Genomic DNA, 20,878 nt, shown 5'->3' with positions numbered 1-20,878 from the left:
AATTGGCCTTCAACATGACATATCAACAGGCCAGCAACAGGACACATCAATCAGCCAAAGAGTCTGTGTTTAGACTTCCAGAATTTCCAGCCGTATTAAAAGAAAAACTTGGGGGGAAAAAGGATGATCTCCATTGCCCTACTGTGTGCTCGAAGTGGAGGTCTCAGATTGTGCAGGTGTTGTTTGACTTCATGTGTACCTACACTTGGTGAGTATAGTTATGTAGTATACTGATCTTAGCTTAATGTTATTGATATAAGTTCCTCAATTATGAATCATAATGCTTGTGTGTGTGTGTGCACGTCACCCTGAGCCCTTCTCCTGTCTCTGTCCTCCATACTCTCCTCCATACTGTTGTCATAATCACTGCAGCTGAAAGCATAGCACATACTCAACTTTTACATGATGATAATCAACGCCATCAATCAATGTAATTTGTATTACAAACATAATTGTTAGTCTAAATGTAATGTTGTATGTTTCTCGTTCGCTTTAGGTACCCCACTACCCGGCAATACATGGATGTGTGCACAGTGCTCATTCAAAAGTACTCCTTGTTGAGAGACCAGAACCGGAAGGCATATGTAAGAATTCTTCAGTTTTCCTACTCACATTAATTCACACTAATAACCTTTTTACACCATTGTGCCTACCCAGACCATAATGTGCTGGCTTGGATATTTTCTTCTCCCATTTCCAGCAGCATAACAAGACCATCTCTAGTCTCCCGAGTGGCGCAGTGGTCTAAGGCACTGCAGCACAGTGCTAGCTGTGCCACTAGAGATCCTGGTTCGAATCCAGGCTCTGTCGTAGCCAGGCGTGACCGGGAGACCCATGGGGCGGCACGCAATTGGCCCAGCGTAGTCCAGGGTAGGGGAGGGAATGGCCGGCAGGGATGTAGCTCAGTTGATAGAGCATGGTGTTTGCAACGCCAGGGTTGTGGGTTTGTTTCCCACAGGGGGTATGGAGAAGAAAAAAAATTATGTATGCACTGTAAGTCGCTCTGGATAAGAGCGTCTGCTAAATGACTAAAATGTAAAAATGCTCCTCTGACCTCAGTCTCAATAGTCTGACATGACATTTCTACTCTCCACAGAGTGTGTAAAAACAAATAAAATACCAGTTAGAAATAAATAGGCCTGTCTTTGGTAAGAAGATAGGCTTAAATGTTGTTGAGAAATTATCAATTCTGTACTGAGTCTCTGTGGTTCTGCTGCCCTCTGGTGTGAGGATGTACCAATGTGTGTCTAGGGCAGTATAGAATGGCATCTACGCTCAAACACACATTTCATATTAACAAAATCAGCTTATGACCATTTGTCCACGTCTTTACGATGTAATTAATTTAATGTAGTTAAAATGAACATTGTATTGCTGTAGAAACAGGGTGTTTCATGTTTGTTTTTAAAGATTAATTGAAGGCAACATCATCTGATAAAATCAATTGTGCTGTTTGCTCAATATTGTTTCTTACAGAATTATTTCACAATGACTGCAAGTGGCATACAGCAGTGTTTCCCAACTCCAGTCCTCGAGTACCCCCAACTGCACGTTTGTTGTAGCCCTGGACAAGCACACCTGATTCAACTTGTCAATTAATCATTAATCATCAGTTCATCTCATATGACTCATAGGACCATGGGGGACTTACTCCTCAGGACTGTATCCATCTCTGATGGAGACATTCCTCATGTCTCTGTCCAGTGGAAGGCTTTGTTGTCCAGGACTGTGGCCAGTTTGTGGTTGAATGGCTGGTGGAACTCCCTGAGGAGGTCCCTGGTGCTGGGCAGCATGGGGCCCAGGCTCCTGTCTGCTGCCCTCCGTGTGTTGGACATGGGCCTCTTGGTGAGCGCTGCCTCGGTCTGCTCAGATAAAGGCCCTATGCAAAAGACAAATTGTTGTTCAATATTTTGTTTATCAATATATTATTGTGTTTCTGTCTCCTGCCTTGGTATAGGCTCTGAAATTAAATAGGCTATGATGTCACGCTCCTAATCCTATCGCACAGCAATACTGTAGTATTCACATACTGTCAAGGCTACCGGTCTATTTACTTTCGAGCATGCTTGGCTATGGAATGAGTGATTGATAAATGGTAGCTTACTATTGGTTGTGTAGCATGAATAATTTAAACCAGTTATGTCAGAAAAGGACCCACTGGGCACAAACACCAGTTCAACGTCTAGTTTTGATTTACATTTGGTTGAGTTGTCAACTAATGTGTTATTGGATTTAGGTTAAAAGTTGGTTGAAAAAATACGAAATTCCCTTACGTTGATGACTTTTTTCAAATTCAATCAGTTTTCCACGTTGATTCAATGTCATCACATTGAATGTTTTGGTTGAAATTATGTGGAAACAACGTTGATTCACCAGTTTTTGCCCAGTAGGGAGAGACCTGTCCTGCAATATGACTATGATTCAGGCCTATATAATAAAAGTAAAATAAACATATTAGACGACATGCTGCTATGTGATCTCCTTCCCAACGGCAAATGCATCTGTTTTATCATTAGGCCTATGCTTTAATGTTTTTATTAGCCTACTATTATTATAATTCTCAAGAATCAAACACCTCCCCATTTCCCCCAAACTAACAATAAAGCTTATTTGCTTGCAATACAGTTGATCAACCTTCTAGAAGTTGTGCGCATGCATAATTAGAGATTTGTGTGGAGATGCGCACACTTTCCCATCAAGTTAAACATTAATACCTAGTAAACTTTGCGGGAAAACTGGAGCACGCAAGGTTTAGAGTCTTTTCTTTGCACACGCACCTTTGATAAATGAGGCCCCAGATGTTGAAATGCACACAGAGGAAGAAGCAGACATGTACATGCATCAACAATATTGTGTCCTAGCTCTGAACACACCTAAGATGTTGATGTAGAATTCAAGCTATCTGATAACTGTGTTTTTCCAGAACGTACCCACGTTTAGGAAGTCAAAGACTTTATGTATGGTGAGTCTCAGATTGGCAGCGTAGTCTTCTAACTGCAGAACTAGGATCTGATCCCTGTGGAAGACAGTCAACCAGTCCAGCAGGAAGACAATATATAGTCCCAGGTTCAGTCTGACCTGGAGAGAACCACAACAAACACTGAACGTTAGACTTACATTATATTTACGTAACTCTTCTACCAAGGCTTCATTGTTAAGGTGGAGAACAAGCTACATGCTATAGGAATATTGCCGATAAAGAGTTACAGCATGACTCCTGTTACCAGTACACAAGCTTACCTGCAGAGAGTGCTAGAGACCAACCGACAAAAGTAATTATACTTCTGTAGATGCAGCAGAGAGAAAGAAGGCGCCATCTGAGATGAACTACATCTTGACAACGAGCTAGGTGGAAATATTTTTTAAACAATCATAAGCTCAACAGCATGGATTCAGATGTCAAATGTAAACAGGGAGCTACTTTAGGTCGACATCCATGACGCTGCTGTATGTCAAAGAACTTATACTTTGTTAATATTTATTTACCTTAATAGGTACACACGGATCTCCAAAGGTACTCCTCTAAGCACCATGTCGGCACCAATACAATAACATTACTACCACAAATCAGGCTGAGATGTATGTAGAACAGTGTGAACAGTAGTGTTTATTTCTGGCTGTGGGTATCGTGATTTGTGCTTTTCCTATGTAAACTAGCTGTGCCCCAGGCTGTGACAGCTGCAGCCAACCTGGTATGCTACTATGTGACGAGGGTACAGACAGAGCTAGCTCAGCTCAACCCCATGGAAATGCTGCTATGTACATTACAGCATCTGGACGGTTTATAATTTACAGAGGGCAGTTGGCAAGCCTTTACTTAGCATTACTGTACTCTGTCCAGTAAGGAAACGTTTAAAGCATTAAAGCTTGTGGACCCAAGGAAGAGTAACTGCTGCATGTGAAACAGCTAATGGGGATCATAATAACTAAACAAAGCATTCATACCTGTATAAAACCAAGCCAATGTCAATGTAGTAAAATAGTTAAAACAGCAAGAGAATGTATTTTCTGAAAATAAATGACAATATTTCTAGAGACTGCTTCCTAAATCATTTCCAGTAAGTGCATCTCAGTTCAATCAGTTCTGAAAGGAAACTTCACGGTTCTTGACTAATTTAATCCATTATCAAGTCAGTGGCATGTCACAACACATTTTCACCAGCCTCAAGGAAGTGGCCGTGATTTGAATAACAAATCCTATTAGACATGGAAAATAAAGGCCTGAGTTATGGATCACAATTTGGCATGGAATCAATCTAGCTAAGGCCTGGAAAATGTATCACAATTTGGCATAGACAAAGCCATCTCTGAATACAGTGTGGGAAAAAAGTATTTAGTCAAATCAAATCAAATCAAATTTATTGGTCACATGCGCCGAATACAACAGGTGCAGACATTACAGTGAAATGCTTACTTACAGCCCTTAACCCACAGTGCATTTATTTTTAACAAAAAAAGTAAAAATAAAACAACAACAAAAAAAGTGTTGAGAAAAAAAAGAGCAGAAGTAAAATAAAGTGACAGTAGGGAGGCTATATATACAGGGGGTGTACCGTTGCAGAGTCAATGTGCGGGGGCACCGGCTAGTTGAGGTAGTTGAGGTAATATGTACATGTGGGTAGAGTTAAAGTGACTATGCATAAATAATTAACAGAGTAGCAGCAGCGTAAAAAGGATGGGGTGGGGGGGCAGTGCAAATAGTCCGGGTAGCCATGATTAGCTGTTCAGGAGTCTTATGGCTTGGGGGTAGAAGCTGTTGAGAAGTCTTTTGGACCTAGACTTGGCACTCCGGTACCGCTTGCCGTGCGGTAGCAGAGAGAACAGTCTATGACTAGGGTGGCTGGAGTCTTTGACAATTTTGAGGGCCTTCCTCTGACACCGCCTGGTATAGAGGTCCTGGATGGCAGGAAGCTTGGCCCCAGTGATGTACTGGGCCGTACGCACTACCCTCTGTAGTGCCTTGCGGTCGGAGGCCAAGCAGTTGCCATACCAGGCGGTGATGCAACCAGTCAGGATGCTCTCGATGGTGCAGCTGTATAATTTTTTCAGCCACCAATTGTGCAAGTTCTCCCACTTAAAAAGATGAGAGAGGCCTGTAATTTTCATCATAGGTACACGTCACCTATGACAGACAAATTGAGGGAAAAAAATCCAGAAAATCACATTGTAGGATTTTTAATGAATTTATTTGCAAATGATGTTGGAAAATAAGTATTTGGTCACCTACAAACAAGCAAGATTTCTGGCTCTCACAGACCTGTAACTTATTCTTTAAGAGGCTCCTCTGTCCTCCACTCGTTACCTGTATTAATGGCACCTGTTTGAACTTGTTATCAGTATAAAAGACACCTGTCCACAACCTCAAACAGTCACACTCCAAACTCCACTATGGCCAAGACCAAAGAGCTGTCAAAGGACACCAGAAACAAAATTGTAGACCTGCACCAGGCTGGGAAGACTGAACCTGCAATAGGTAAGCAGCTTGGTTTGAAGAAATCAACTGTGGGAGCAATTATTAGGAAATGGAAGACATACAAGACCACTGATAATCTCCCTCGATCTGGGGCTCCACGCAAGATCTCACCCCGTGGGGTCAAAATGATCACAAGAACGGTGAGCAACAATCCCAGAACTGCACGGGGGGACCTAGTGAATGACCTGCAGAGAGCTGAGACCAAAGTAACAAAGCCTACCATCAGTAACACACTACGCCGCCAGGGACTCAAATCCTGCAGTGCCAGATGTGTCCCCCTGCTTAAGCCAGTACATGTCCAGGCCCATCTGAAGTTTGCTAGAGTGCATTTGGATGATCCAGAAGAGGATTGGGAGAATGTCATATGGTCAGATGAAACCAAAATATAACTTTTTGGTAAAAACTCAACTTGTCGTGTTTGGAGGACAAAGAATGCTGAGTTGCATCCAAAGAACACCATACCTACTGTGAAGCATGGGGGGTGGAAACATCATGCTTTGGGGCTGTTTTTCTGCAAAGGGACCAGGACGACTGATCCGTGTAAAGGAAAGAATGAATGGGGCCATGTATCGTGAGATTTTGAGTGAAAACCTCCTTCCATCAGCAAGTGCATTGAAGATGAAACGTGGCTGGGTCTTTCAGCATGACAATGATCCCAAACACACCGCCCGGGCAACGAAGGAGTGGCTTCGTAAGAAGCATTTCAAGGTCCTGGAGTGGCCTAGCCAGTCTCCAGATCTCAACCCCATAGAAAATCTTTGGAGGGAGTTGAAATTCCGTGTTGCCCAGCGACAGCCCCCAAAAACATCACTGCTCTAGAGGAGATCTGCATGGAGGAATGGGCCAAAATACCAGCAACAGTGTGTGAAAACCTTGTGAAGACTTACAGAAAACGTTTGACCTGTGTCATTGCCAACAAAGGGTATATAACAAAGTATTAAGAAACTTTTGTTATTGACCAAATACTTATTTTCCACCATAATTTGCAAATAAATTCATTAAAAATCCTACAATGTGATTTTCTTGATTTTTTTGTCTCATTTTGTCTGTCATAGTTGACGTGTACCTATGATGAATATTACAGGCCTCTCTCATCTTTTTAAGTGGGAGAACTTGCACAATTGGTGGCTGACTAAATACTTTTTTTCCCCACTGTAACTTTGTATGCACTTCGATGACATCCCACTTGGCAAAAACTGTTTGAATCAACATTGTTTCCACGTCATTTCAACAAAACCAAACAATTTGATTACGTTGAATCAACGTGGAAAACTGATTGGATTTGCAAAAAGTCATCAACATAAGTGGATCTAGTCTTTTTTTTACCCACATTTTAACCTAACTCCAAATACATGGTGACATTTTTGGTTGATTTCACATTATTTGACAACTCCACCAAGTGTAAATTAAAACTAGACATTGAACTGCCCTCTGTGCCCAGTGGGATAATGCTCTTTTAATAAATGTGGTCTTGCTCTTACACATTATTTTCTCATCTTCCCATCTAGACAATACACTATCCACCAAAGAAAGTGACACAATTCCATTGCATTCCAATGCATTTACTTTGAATACCTATGGTAAGAAAGTGTTGTACATTTCCAATGCCAGTAATAAAAATATGCACGCATGACTGTAAGTTGCTAAATGGCATATGTATTATTTATTTATTTATATGTTCCACTCACCGGCATGGCATTGGAGAGGCTAGTATTGTAGACACAGGAACGCATGGAGCTCTCTGCTAAACAAGCCTCAAACAGCTGTAAGGATTCTGAGACCCTCTGGTCAAAGTCCTCCACTGACTTGTTAGCCATGTTGAAGTACAGGTAGTCTGAATACAACCTAAAGCAAAGGGAGACGCCAACCAGAAATCATACTTTCATCAGATACATTTACCAAATGCACAGACATTCCTAGAGTGAAAACTATTTTACAGCTAGCCAAACAATTATTGAGTCCTACAGATTAATTTGATCACCCTGTTGTGTGAGAATTTTCCTTGATCACGCTGTTGTGTGATAATAGTGTATTCAATGTTTAAAAATGCTTCTAAGGTTTGTAATTTCCACTTTAACATTTCAGACTTGATTTGCACTAACAAATTATGTTCAACCCCTACAAAACTGTCCATTAATTATAATCCACATGATAATGTACTGCAGATGCTGTCAAATTAAGATCACACATCTGTACCTCTCTACTGGGTCTCTGAGCATGACGATGATTTTAGCATCGGGCTGAACTGTGTGGATGAAGTCCTGGGCCAGGAAAGGAGGCTCCCCATCCACCCGGTCGTCATAGAGAAAGCTCCAGGCTTGGTTGTCCCACATCGTGGATGCGCTTGCTTCACCTGTCAATCCATCAGAAGTGTGATGCCCATTTAAGTGATAATGCCAGAAAGGCCAGTGTTTGGAGGCAAACCATGCCAATATATCCTCCAGACACCGGTTTTGAGGGCATTATCACTTTTATACAGTGGGTTACCAACATATTCAATTAATGATTGACATATTTTAATAAAAAACGTAATTTGTATGAATTTATTCATCCTTCCACGAGATATAGACCTGACACAAATCTAGGGTTGCTAACCAAGCCAGCTGGTCATTCATTCTATCGGTTAGGTTGCCAGAGACGCGATCCAGTTTTGAAGTCTTTTTGTTGTATATCTTTGGATGCGACCAAGTCGTTAGTTCTAAATGTTCTTATCCCTTGCTTGCTACCTAGCCAACTTCAGCTAACATAGTCGCATCAAACAGTGCAGCCAGAATAACAGCAAAGTAGCTGCATTTGCGTTTGTTTAAGCTTTTTTCTAGTGACATTTATTTGGATACATCCATAACAGTAGCTAGGTTTCCATCCAATTGGCGCCAGATTTTCATGCAAATATTCTAAAATATGCATAAAGATAATATGCAATTTTCCCACTTGTGGTGTGTTTCCACCAAACTGACTTGTTGCGGGGAAAAAAATCAGTGCGTGATGATGTAGTGCAGACAAAATGTGATTTTTCTCTTAAAGATGCACTATGCAGAAATTGCTCCGCCATTTCCTGGTTGCTAAAATTCGAATAGTTCGCCTAATTTCAGTTTATGTGACAAAACAAACAAGTATAGTGTAAAGAGTCATTGTACAATCTAAACTGCTGTGAAGTATATTCTCCATAACCAAAAATATTGTATTTTCAGCTATTTGAAGCTGGTGTACAAAACCGGAAATAAAAGACGCAAAAACTAAATTTAAGAACGGGAAGCATAGAAATAGAGCACATAGAACAGATATATTGCTTCTTAGACTTGCTTTCAATGAGAATGACAGATATATAACACATTTCTATGTGAATTTGGTCTGGTCGCCCAAAAAGTTACATATTGTAGCTACCAAATAAAAATCAAATGTTCAATGTGTTTCCATCGCATTTTCAACTCTACCGATAGTTTTGTCACAAACTGTTGCGTTAAATAGCAAATGTGCCTAATCTGGTCTTGGCACGTACTCTCTAGCCAACAGCTTGCTGATACAGTGCAGGTAGGCTCTGCGGGTAGGTTAATCTACATGAGATTATTATGGATATTTGTATTTGTCAAACAGCAGTCAAGCATCGATCATCATGTCACCAGAATAAGACCCTTGACATCTATTGGAAAGGAGGATCACGCTCATACCATACATTTTCACCACCCTGTGAGGTTCATCATCATTTATTTAATCTATAGCCTAATAAATGCATGGTTTCCCGAGTCGTAGTGGGAAGAGGACCACACACCATGTCATCGCGTGTTTACTTCGATATGATGGTTATTATATCAGTATTTGCGCATAAAGGAATTTCCACCACCATTTCTCGCATAATACATTTTACCGACACAAAAAGATCCCACCATGTCGAATGAACAAATTATCTGTCGGCATTTATGAAATTGTACCGAAACTTCCTGTTTCCATCACTGCTGTCGTGATTTTTTGTTTTACAGCATGACTTTTACTCGCATGAAAGCAATATATAATGACCTGGCTCCCGAGTGGTGCAGCGGTCTAAGGCACTGCATCTCAGTGCTTGAGGCGTCACTACAGACCCCCTGATTCGATTCCAGGCTGTATCACAACCGGCCGTGATGTGGAGTCCCATAGGGCAGCGCACAATTGGCCCAGCGTCGTCCGGGTTTGGCCGGTGTAGGCCGTCATTGTAAATAAGAATTTGTTCTTAACTGACTTGACTAGTTAAATAAAGGTTAAATAAAATAAAATAAAATAAAAAAAGCTGTGGATGGAAATGTGCTTAATGAGCTATTGATGCGCGATTGCACCTGGCATAGAAAATGTGTACTCTCGCCAGGACACTGTTCAGAGGAGCTAGCCAACTACACAGCAACACTATCACTTCAAACTGTAGCTGGAAAGACAGCAAACTAGATGCATTTTGTTTCGTTTTACCTGCTTTTCTATTCTATTCTATTCTTTCTTTGTATATATCCATAAAAGGCTGCTGATCCATGATTTCGACTGGCTGAAAAAAGCTTCTTGCCTGTCTGTCTCGTCCGTTTCAATATTGAAACAATGTTGCAAATGTCGGAGAAACAGACAGCAAGGTTTATATAAATCTCTGCTGTTGAAAACCAAATGCTAGTCTAAAAGACATGGGAGATAATGTCTACATGCTTTTTATTTTTTATTTTTTTTATTTTTTTTTATTTCACCTTTATTTAACCAGGTAAGCCAGTTGAGAACAGGTTCTCATTTACAACTGTGACCTGGCCAAGATAAAGCAAAGTAGTGCAATAAAAACAACACAGAGTTACATATGGGGTAAAAAAACATAAAGTCAGAAATACAACAGAAAATATATATACAGTGTGTGCAAATGTAGCAAGTTATGGAGGTAAGGCAATAAATAGGCTATAGTGCAGAATAATTACAATAGTATTAACACTGGAATGCTAGATGTGCAAGAGATTATGTGCAAATAGAGATACTGGGGTGCAAAAGAGCAAAATAAATAACAATATAGGGATGAGGTAGTTGGGTGGGCTAATTTCAGATGGGCTGTGTACAGGTGCAGTGATCGGTAAGGTGCTCTGACAACTGATGCTTAAAGTTATTGAGGGAGATAAGAGTCTCCAGCTTCAGAGATTTTTGCAATTCGTTCCAGTCATTGGCAGCAGATAACTGGAAGGAATGGTGGCCAAAGGAGGTGTTGGCTTTGGGAATGACCAGTGAGATATACCTTCTGGAGCGCAGACTACGGGTGGGTGCTGCTATGGTGACCAATGAGCTAAGATAAGGCGGGGATTTGCCTAGCAGTGATTTATAGATGGCCTGGAGCCAGTGGGTTTGACGACGAACATGTAGTGAGGACCAGCCAACAAGAGCGTACAGGTCACAGTGGTGGGTAGTGTATGGGGCTTTGGAGACAAAACGGATGGCACTGTGATAGACTACATCCAATTTGCTGAGTAGAGTGTTGGAGGCTATTTTGTAAATGACATCGCCGAAGTCAAGGATCGGTAGGATAGTCAGTTTTACGAGGGCATGTTTGGCAGCATGAGTGAAGGAGGCTTTGTTGCGAAATAGGAAGCCGATTCTAGATTTAACTTTGGATTGGAGATTCTTTATGTGAGTCTGGAAGTTGAGTTTACAGTCTAACCAGACACCTAGATATTTGTAGTTGTCCACATACTCTAGGTCAGACCCGTCGAGAGTGGTGATTCTAGTCGGGTGGGCGGGTGCTAGCAGCGTTCGATTGAAAGCATGCATTTAGTTTTACTAGTGTTTAAGAGCAGTTGAAGGCTACTGAAGGATTGTTGTATGGCATTGAAGCTCGTTTGGAGGTTTGTTAACACAGTGTCCAATGAAGGGCCAGATGTATACAAAATGGTGTCGTCTGCGTAGAGGTGGATCTGAGAGTCACCAGCAGCAAGAGCGACATCATTGATATACACAGAGAAAAGTGTCGGCCCAAGAATTGAACCCTGTGGCACCCCCATAGAGACTGCCATAGGTCCAGACAACAGGCCCTCCGATTTGACACACTGAACTCTATCTGAGAAGTAGTTGGTGAACCAGGCGAGGCAGTCATTTGAGAAACCAAGGCTATTTAGTCTGCCAATAAGAATGCGGTGGTTGACAGAGTCGAAAGCCTTGGCCAGGTCGATGAAGACGGCTGCACAGTACTGTCTATTATCAATCGCGGTTATAATATCGTTTAGGACCTTGAGCGTGGCTGAAGTGCACCCGTGACCAGCTCGAAACCGGATTGCATAGCGGAGAAGGTACGGTGGTATTCGAAATGGTCGATGATCTGTTTGTTAACTTGGCTTTCGAATACTTTCGAAAGGCAGGGCAGGATGGATATAGGTCTGTAGCAGTTTGGATCTAGAGTGTCACCCCCTTTGAAGAGGGGGGATGACCGCGGCAGCTTTCCAATCTCTGGGGATCTCAGACGTTATGAAAGAGAGGTTGAACAGACTAGTAATAGGGGTCGCGACAATTTCGGCGGCTAGTTTTAGAAAGAAAGGGTCCAGATTGTCTAGCCCAGCTGATTTGTAGGGGTCCAGATTTTGCAGCGCTTTCAAAACATCAGCTGTCTGAATTTGTGTGAAGGAGAAGCGGGGGGGCATGGGCAAGTTGCAGCAGAGGGTGCAGAGTTGGTGGCCGGGTTAGTGGTAGCCAGATGGAAAGCATGGCCAGCTGTAGCAAAATGCTTGTTGAAATTCTCGATTATTGTAGATTTATCAGTGGTGATAGTGTTTCCTAGCCTCAGTGCAGTGGGCAGCTGGGAGGAAGTGCTCTTATTCTCCATGGACTTTACAGTGTCCCAAAACTTTTTGGAGTTAGTGCTACAGGATGCAAATTTCTGTTTGAAAAAAGTTAGCCTTTGCTTTCCTGACTGCTTGTGTATATTGGTTCCTAACTTCCCTGAAAAGTTGCATATCGCGGGGGCTATTTGATGCTAATGCTGTACGCCACAGGATGTTTTTGTGCTGGTCAAGGGCAGTCAAGTCTGAGGAGAACCAGGGGCTATATCGGTTCTTAGTTCTGTATTTTTGAATGGGGCATGTTTATTTAAGATTGAGAGGAAATTACTTTTAAGGAACAACCAGGCATCCTCTACTGACGGAATGATATCTATATCCATCCAGGATACCTGGGCCAGGTCAATTAGGAAGGCCTCCTCGCTAAAGTGTTTTAGGGAGCGTTTGACAGTGATGAGGGTGGTCGTTTGACCGCGGACCCGTTACGGACGCAGGCAATAAGGCAGTGATCGCTGAGATCCTGGTTGAAGACAGCTGAGGTGTATTTAGAGGGTATGTTAGTCAGGATGATATCTATGAGGGTACCCATGTTTACGGATTTAGGGTTGTACCTGGTAGGTTCGTTGATAATTTGCGTGAGGTTGAGGGCATCTAGCTTGGATTGTAGGATGGCTGGGGTATTAAGCATATCCCAATTTAGGTCACCAAGCAGTACAAACTCTGAGGATAAATGGGGGCAATCAATTCACATATGGTGTCCAGGGCACAGCTGGGGGCTGAGGGGGTCTGTAGCAAGCGGCAACAGTGAGAGACTTATTTCTGGAAAGGTGGATTTTTAGAAGTAGAAGCTCAAACTGTTTGGGCACAGACCTGGATAGTATGATAGAGCTCTGCAGTCTATCTCTACAGTAGATTGCAACTCCACCCCCTTTGGCAGTTCTATCTAGACGGAAAATGTTATAGTTGGGGATGGAAATTTCAGAATTTTTGGTGGCCTTCCTGAGCCAGGATTCAGACACTGCTAGAACATCAGGGTTGGCAGAGTGTGCTAACGCAGTGAATAACTCAAACTTAGGAAGTAGACTTCTGATATTTATGTGCAAGAAACCAAGACTTTTGCGATTACAGAAGTCAACAAAAAGTGGAGATCAACTTTTTTACAGTGGAGATCAACTTTATATATTGTCTGGCTTGGCTGATGAGACAATAGATTGCGCAGTGAGATGCAACAGTGAATAGACACCGGCTGGAACACGTTTTTAACCAATCAGCATCCAGGATTAGACCCACCCGTTGTATAATGTCATAACACTTAAAAGTGAATATAACACATCAGTAGTAGCCTCTCATAACTCCTACATAACACTGAATCTTATGTTGGCTTTAGCAAATTAAATATGTCAAAACCTTAAATGTCCATAGGAGAGGAGAAAATAAGTATTCTGGTATTAATCAGGGTCACATTCCTGCTCTTATCTGTTCAAAAGTTCTGAATTGGCAATGAATACTGAATGAGGTTTGTAATCACACAACACCTCCTCCACACATATACATAAATACACAAACACAGACACACACACACACACACACACACACACAGAGAGAGAGTAAGACGGCAGCCTCTATGACTAACTTTGTTGAAAAGATTGCAACCCAAGAGTTTATAAAGACTTTCAAATTATCTACATTATTATTCAAGATGTATCCTGTATATATAAATTACCTACATATATGATGACCTGTAGGTTACCTGTGATGAGGTGTCGCTGGCTGTCGTCGCCAGAGGTATTCCCGAGTATTCCCTGCTGGATGTGGTAGGCAGCCAGGTCAAAAAGGTCCAGGTAGTCCTCCACAAGGAAGCGCTCCAGGAGGCCATCTTTAAGATGGATGATACCTGCACCACAAGGCAGAGCAACATCATGGTCAATGACTTCATCATTCAATCTTATTTCACTACCATCCACTTCTTTTTTTTTCTTTTTTTTGTCAATTAGCAGACGCTCTTATCCAGAGCGACTTACAGTTAGTGAGTGCATACATTTTTCATACTGGCCCCCCGTGGGAATCGAACCCACAATCCTGGCGTTGCAAGCGCCATGCTCTACCAACTGAGCTACAGGAGGCCCCGTCCATCTATGGTATATCATAACTATAGCCCCTCTCAAAAGCAAATCATATTTTTTACCAAAACTTCTGTCAGCTTAAGGTGATACAATTTTGACATTAAGTTCTGTCCATATTTTCACACCTGTCAGAGCTCAGAGAAGATTAAGACCTCAGACTACGTCGCCACAGGCGACCCGATGTAGCTGCCTTTCTGATCCATTGTTAGCAGAAAGATTAACATCCCCAACCATTTCCCCCGCTGCTTTGAACGCCCACAAACCCACTTGGCGATGGAGCCTGCAATCAATGCACTCTGTGTGATCTACAGTATGGCTCTCCTCAGAGTGTGATCCGACACCTACGCAGCCTCTCAGACTCTACCCTGAAGCATTCCATTCAATTAAAGGAATTACAACAGACACTAGTCTGGAGGGGCTGGACCTCTTCTCATCCATCTCCCACACACTACTGTAGAGGTCCAGAACAACACTTACTCACTCTGTACAAAGGTTTTGAAAAAATAACTGTAGGGGAAAATATAAGCGGAGATGATCATAACAGAGGCAACTCTTTGGGTTTTCATTCAGTTATATTTTTACTAGTGTACATACTGTAGATTTAGGCACAATCATTGGGAAAAGAGGCCCACTGTATTACCTCAAAATAGATGTAATATGAATATCAATGGAAATATTCCACACATTACTGGTGGTTCCCCCTGGAAATGTATTTTGGCAGGGTGAAAAGGCTGTTGAAGCCAATGTAAAAGTTTTCCATCCAAATCAATGGAAGCCAAATTCTGTGGGCAGCTCTACCAAAGTGAAGACAAGGGGACTAGTGCTTACCAAACCTTTTCCTTGTCCACCAGTGGGGCTCTTTCATGGTGCTGAACTTGACCTCCGGGTGTAGAAGTAGTCGGTGAAACAGGTCCGTTGTGCCACATTTGGGCTGGCCAATGATGTAGAAATATGGCAGACAGCGCAGGCGGTATTGCTTGTCGTCGTCGCTGTGGTACAAGTGTTCCTGGAAATGATTCCTTAGGTAGTCACAGACAGTCCGGAAGCTCTTGGAGCGAACTGCATACAAGTTTTTCCTGTAAGGATCCACTTTGGTTTTCCCAGAGAGCTCCTCATACCAGCATGGACTCTTGATATTGGGGAGGAACTGACGAGGAATAACGGAAAACAACTGGGAAGTGCAAAACAGATACAATGTCAAATACTTTTCAAACAGTTCTAGAAAATTGTAATGATGTATTATCTTATTTGATATTATAAATGATTGAAAGGATTTTCGCCCTGAGACAAAACAGCACACATGAAACAACAGGCCAGACACTTTGCTCATACTCACATGAGAGTCACTATTGACAACGTCCTTCAGAAGAGGCAGCTTCCTTGGGCTGAACTCAAGTTTAGATGTAATGCACTTCACCAGGAGCTTAATGTTGACATAGTCCTTGGTAGAGGACATGTTAGGGGAGATGGTGCTGCTGGGATTGACTATAGTACTGAGGTGAAAAGGTGACGGTGTCAGCATCAGACCCTTTTTATCCCAGGCCAAGACGTAAGAAGCCATAATGAGGAAGGTCAACGTCAGTCCGAGCAGGAAGCTGATAACCTTGACCTTTGTGACACTCCTCAGGGGGCCCAATGGCCACAGAGGAACCCGCCTCACCTCCAGGACACTGGGAAGGCTTATGTGACCGTCATCTACATTGTCCAAACAAGGCATTGTGGGTCTCTTCCTGTAGTTCTCAACTTCCATGGGGCAGAGTTGGCCATATGTGTAGTCCATTTGAGGAATGGCATCATTTTTGTAGTCTGTGAGAGACATTATGTAGACAGAATGGAACAGGGCTGTGGAGAGGGGGATGTAGATGTCAGAGGGGAGGGACTGGGGACATCAAGGCACATCTATTGTGGGATGGGAGGTGTGTGGTAGAGCAGTAGGGGGTTTATCCATCATGGCTGCTCCAAATGTTGCTGTATGCACAACAGGTACTGTAGCACCACATTGGTCACTGTCCTGTAGACAGTAGTGTTCTCCTGTCAAACCAGAGATAATTATATTTATTTTTTAACAGTTGTTAGAACAGAGGAACATTTTGGACACGGCAATGGTCAATTCATCTGTGATTGATTTCCCCCTTTAATGGTATAGTGTTTTGTGGACTTTGTTATGTACATCTCACAGCTGTTTCCTGACCAGGTGCTAAGTATTATTCCAGGATTAGGGTTCAGTTAGGGGTGATCTAACATGTGAGACATGTAAGATTAATTCTGCTTCCTCCACTAGCAAGTCTGATTTCACCCCAATTACTTATCGCAACCTGTCAGGAAGCTCATAGCAGAGAGTGTGTTCTTGTCAGGTAATGTTTCCCTGCTTTAGGGATAATGATCATACAGTGGGTACAAAAGCTTCCATTGTGAAAGCAAAATGGTCTGTCTGTACCTTCACCTTCTGCATTCAGGGATTATCAAAGTCCTTTGACTATAGGCTAAAATCAACATTCACATTTTAGAAAACGTTAAACCTCTTTTCTACAGGGAAATGAAAGGTTGATCCAAGAATATGTCATGATTTGGCGATGAAAGGTTTTCTTGTGACATTAACAGTACTATTGATACAGGTGGACAAGCAGTGTGGCAGTCTTTTAGATAGAGAAAGTTAATATTATTTCTGGACCTGTGTGCTGAAGAATTCCAGACACATGACTGACAAAATGCTTCCATCTCACTTGCTGGAACCATAATTCATTCTGTTTTCTTTTCTTTCCAGAGTTTATACAAATTAACAATCCCTCTGGATGTTGAAATGAAATCCCAGCCCAGTTACAGTGAATTACACTTGGTACATTCAATGAATTTACAGTGTTATTCCTCATTGCATAATGGTTGTTCTATTCACACTGGGGCCTCATTAAACAGAGGCCACTAAACACTTCAGTGAATTTTAAGTAATCACATATTTCTAGCACTGGCTGTCAAAAATGGTAGGTTACACTCTACTTGAGCCATGTGTCATCATACAACCTATAACATTCAGCAATTAAAAATACATTTAGTTAAAATACATATTCAATAGGGTAGAGTGGGGTAAGTTGAGCCATGTTTTACATTCAGCATCACTCCATCAAGGGAAATATAGTATCCTTTCTAACAAAGATTTCTACATATATTTCAGAATGTTGTGCATCCCTAGAAATAATCTGAATTCATGTAAACATTACAGTTTTGAGAACATAGCTTGTCCAAAAAAAGTGGTTTCTTGGCACAATTTACCCCAGGTATGGGGTAAATTGAGCCGTGGGACAGGGTATGTTAATCTGCCTACAAATCTGTATTGAATAGAATATGACCACTACCTTTATAAAACCATGTCCATCTTTATTTCCCAAAAACAATTAAACACAATCACAATCAGTTTTTTGTCCTTAAATCATTTTAAACATATTTTAACACAGGCTTAACACCTAACAAACACTTTGTAATTTTTTTTTACACCTTTAATGTAGGCCAGGCCCTATGCCTTGCATTACACCTTGGAAGAAAACACTTCAATTTGCTCAACTTGCCATTGGCTCAACCATTGGCTCAACTTACCCCAAGGCAAACATTTTGACTATATTAGCCCACACAGCTACAAGGATGCACTTTCATGCTAGGTTTAGGACCTTATAGAGACCCCAACTGACGTATAGAACAATCTTTAAAGTATCTACTTTGTTTTAGATACAAGTATCATGAAACCTCTAACACAATAAATTAATTTGAGTTGGTGACCTAACTTGCTTACCACTTTTTTCATGTGATTTCTTCCTTCAGACTCCATGAAATGATGACCTCTTCCTAAATATTTGGTCAAATTATTAATTATGTGCATGGTTTCCTAGAAAAAAGGGTGGCTCAACTTACCCCATTGACTCAACTCACCTTTTTGGCTCAACATACCCCTTTGGCTCAACATACCCCTTTGGCTCAACATACCTCACTCTCCACTAACATTATGTGACAGTAGATAGCCTATAAAGGTTTGTATCCTACTTTCAAGGTCTTAGCTGAATGTGTTCTTCTCCTGGTCCTGGTGTTGCTGATGGAGGGGGTCTCCTGTCCTCTCTTTAAAACTCATGGAAGGTTATTGTCTGCCAGAGCCAGCATCCAACATCCCAAACGGTAGGCTTGATTTCTGAAGAGAGATGACAAGGAGAGAGGGGGGAGAGGTAAAGACAAGCATTATTAAGCCCATGGGAATAAAAGTGTCTAGAATCGATGTGTGATGGAACTTGAGTGGGAAACAGAGTGTGGGAGGGAATGATTGATAAACACACACCTGCAGTAATTTCTACCATAACTTAAAATCATTGTGTATATCCTAACATATGTTTGTAGCCCCCATGAGTGCTCAATGTTCCAAAGGTTGATGTGAGTCAAAATTCCATTTGAATTACTCACAATGTTTACAGTATTCAGACTACTTAACTTTTTCCACATTTTGTTACGTTACAGCCTTATTCTAAAATTGATGAAATAGTTTTTTCCCCTCATCAATCTACACAAAACACCCCATAACGGCAAAGAAAAAACAGGTTAGATTTTTTTGCAAATGTATTAAAATAAAAAACTGAAATATAACATTTGCATTTGTATTCAGACCCTTTGTTGAAGCACGTTTGAAGCACGTTTGGCAGCAATTACAGCCTCGAGTCTTCTTGGGTATGACGCTACAAGCTTGGCACACCTGTATTTGGGGAGTTTCTCCCATTCTTCTCTGCAGATCCTCTCAAGATCTGTCAGGTTGGATGGGGAGTGTCGCTGCACAGCTATTTTCAGGTCTCTCCAGAGATGTTCAATCGGGTTTAAGTCGGGGCTCTGGCTCCTCAAGGACATTCAGAGACTTCTCCTGAAGCCACTCCTGCGTTGTCTTTGCTGTGTTCTTAGGGTCGTAGTCCTGTTGGAAGGTGAACCATCGCCCCAGTCTGAGGTCCTGAGCGCTCTGGAGCTCATCTTTCCCTCGATCCTGATTAGTCTCCCAGTCCCTGCAGCTGAAAAACATCCCCACAGCATGATGCTGCCACCACCATGCTTCACCGTAGGGATGATGCCAGGTTTCCTCCAGACGTGACACTTGGCATTCAGGCCAAAGAGTTCAATCTTGGTTTCATCAGACCAGAGAATCTTGTTTCTCATGGTCTGAGAGTCCTTTAGGTGCCTTTTGGCAAACTCCGAGCGGGCTATCATGAGCCTTTTACCGAGGAGTGGCTTCCGTCTGGCCACTCTACCATAAAGGCCTGATTGGTGGAGTGCTAAAGAGATGGTTGTCCTTCCGGAAGTTTCTCCCATCTCCGAGGAGGAACTCTGGAACTCTGTCAAAGTGAGTTCTTGGTCACCTCCCTGACCAAGGCCCTTCTCCCCCGATTGCTCAGTTTGGCCAGGAGGCCAGCTGTAGGAAGAGTCTTGGTGGTTCCAAACTTCTTCCATTTAAGAATGACGGAGGCCACTGTGTTCTTGGGGACCTTCAAAGCTGCAGACATTTTTTGGAACCCTTCCCCAGATCTGTGCCTCGACACAATCCTGTCTCAAAACTCTACGGACAATTCCTTCGACCTCATGGCTTGGTTTTTGCTCTGACATGCACTGTCAACTGTGGGACCTTATATAGACAGGTGTATGCCTTTCCAAATCATGTCCAATCAATTGAATTTACCACAGGTAGACTCCAATCAAGTTGTAGAAACATCTCAAGGATGATCAATGGAAACAGGATGCACCTGAGCTCAATTCCGAGTCTCATAGCAAAGGGTCTGAATACTTATGTAAATAAGGTATTTCCGTTTTTTTTTTATACATTTGCAAAAATTTATTAAAACCTGTTTTCGCTTTGTCATTATGCGGTATTGTGTGTGGATTGATGAGGGAAAAAGGTATTTAATAAGGCTGTAACGTAACAAAATGTGGAAAAAGAGAAGGGGTCTGAATACTTTCCGAATGCACTTAAATGCTTTTGAGCTAAGTAAAAAATACAACAAAAATGCAATGTGTTTGAGGTCATCTCCACAAGGTGTAGTTCCAGTATGCAGTATCCAGCATGCAAAGACAGTGTTTATGGGATGAGAGGACAGTGGTGGTACTGGTACTGGTACTGGTGGTGATGGTGGAGGGAAGGGAGATTTACATTACATTTACACACCTGGACTTCATCAATACCCTGATTTCTTCCTCTTTATCTAGCACTCCCTAGCATCACTCTTCAGGCAGTATTGGTTCTGTTTATGTCCAGATGCTGCTCTTGTTTTGTATCGCTCTATGTTCTTTATTAAACTCACCAACTGCCCCTGTTTCCTGACTCCCAGCGTCATTGTTACAGAAAACTGCCTCAAAAAATGGAAGCAGCAGGGAATCAAGACACCTCCCAGATGGTCGGTGAACAGGGACATCCACTTCGTCAACACCACAACCAGCTGGCGCAACTGGGGACGGCTATGGATGAGGTCCTCTGCGTTCTTCAATGTCTCGACATTACCCGAGGGGCGTCACCTCCAACC

General features: G+C 42.2%; 1 protein-coding gene across 1 annotated transcript in view; it reads right to left on the bottom strand.

Moving 5' to 3' along the window:
- Positions 1–1,328: 1,328 nt before the first annotated feature.
- Positions 1,329–20,878, bottom strand: part of LOC121583166 (carbohydrate sulfotransferase 15-like) — a 36,053-nt gene continuing 16,503 nt past the window's right edge. The window contains exons 2-9 of the mRNA XM_041899372.2: positions 18,381–18,522; positions 15,688–16,382; positions 15,180–15,522; positions 13,979–14,122; positions 7,670–7,826; positions 7,162–7,318; positions 2,931–3,078; positions 1,329–1,879 (exon numbers count right to left, since the gene is read on the bottom strand). Coding sequence (XP_041755306.1) covers positions 1,689–1,879; positions 2,931–3,078; positions 7,162–7,318; positions 7,670–7,826; positions 13,979–14,122; positions 15,180–15,522; positions 15,688–16,170 — 1,623 coding nt within the window. The 5' untranslated portion in view covers positions 16,171–16,382; positions 18,381–18,522 and the 3' untranslated portion in view covers positions 1,329–1,688. The remainder of the gene's footprint in view (positions 1,880–2,930; positions 3,079–7,161; positions 7,319–7,669; positions 7,827–13,978; positions 14,123–15,179; positions 15,523–15,687; positions 16,383–18,380; positions 18,523–20,878) is intronic.

This window comes from Coregonus clupeaformis, chromosome 1 (assembly GCF_020615455.1).
Source record: "Coregonus clupeaformis isolate EN_2021a chromosome 1, ASM2061545v1, whole genome shotgun sequence".
NCBI lineage: Eukaryota > Metazoa > Chordata > Actinopteri > Salmoniformes > Salmonidae > Coregonus > Coregonus clupeaformis.
The sequence above is the reverse complement of the archived record's forward strand: the minus strand, read 5'-3'. Positions and strand labels throughout refer to the sequence as shown.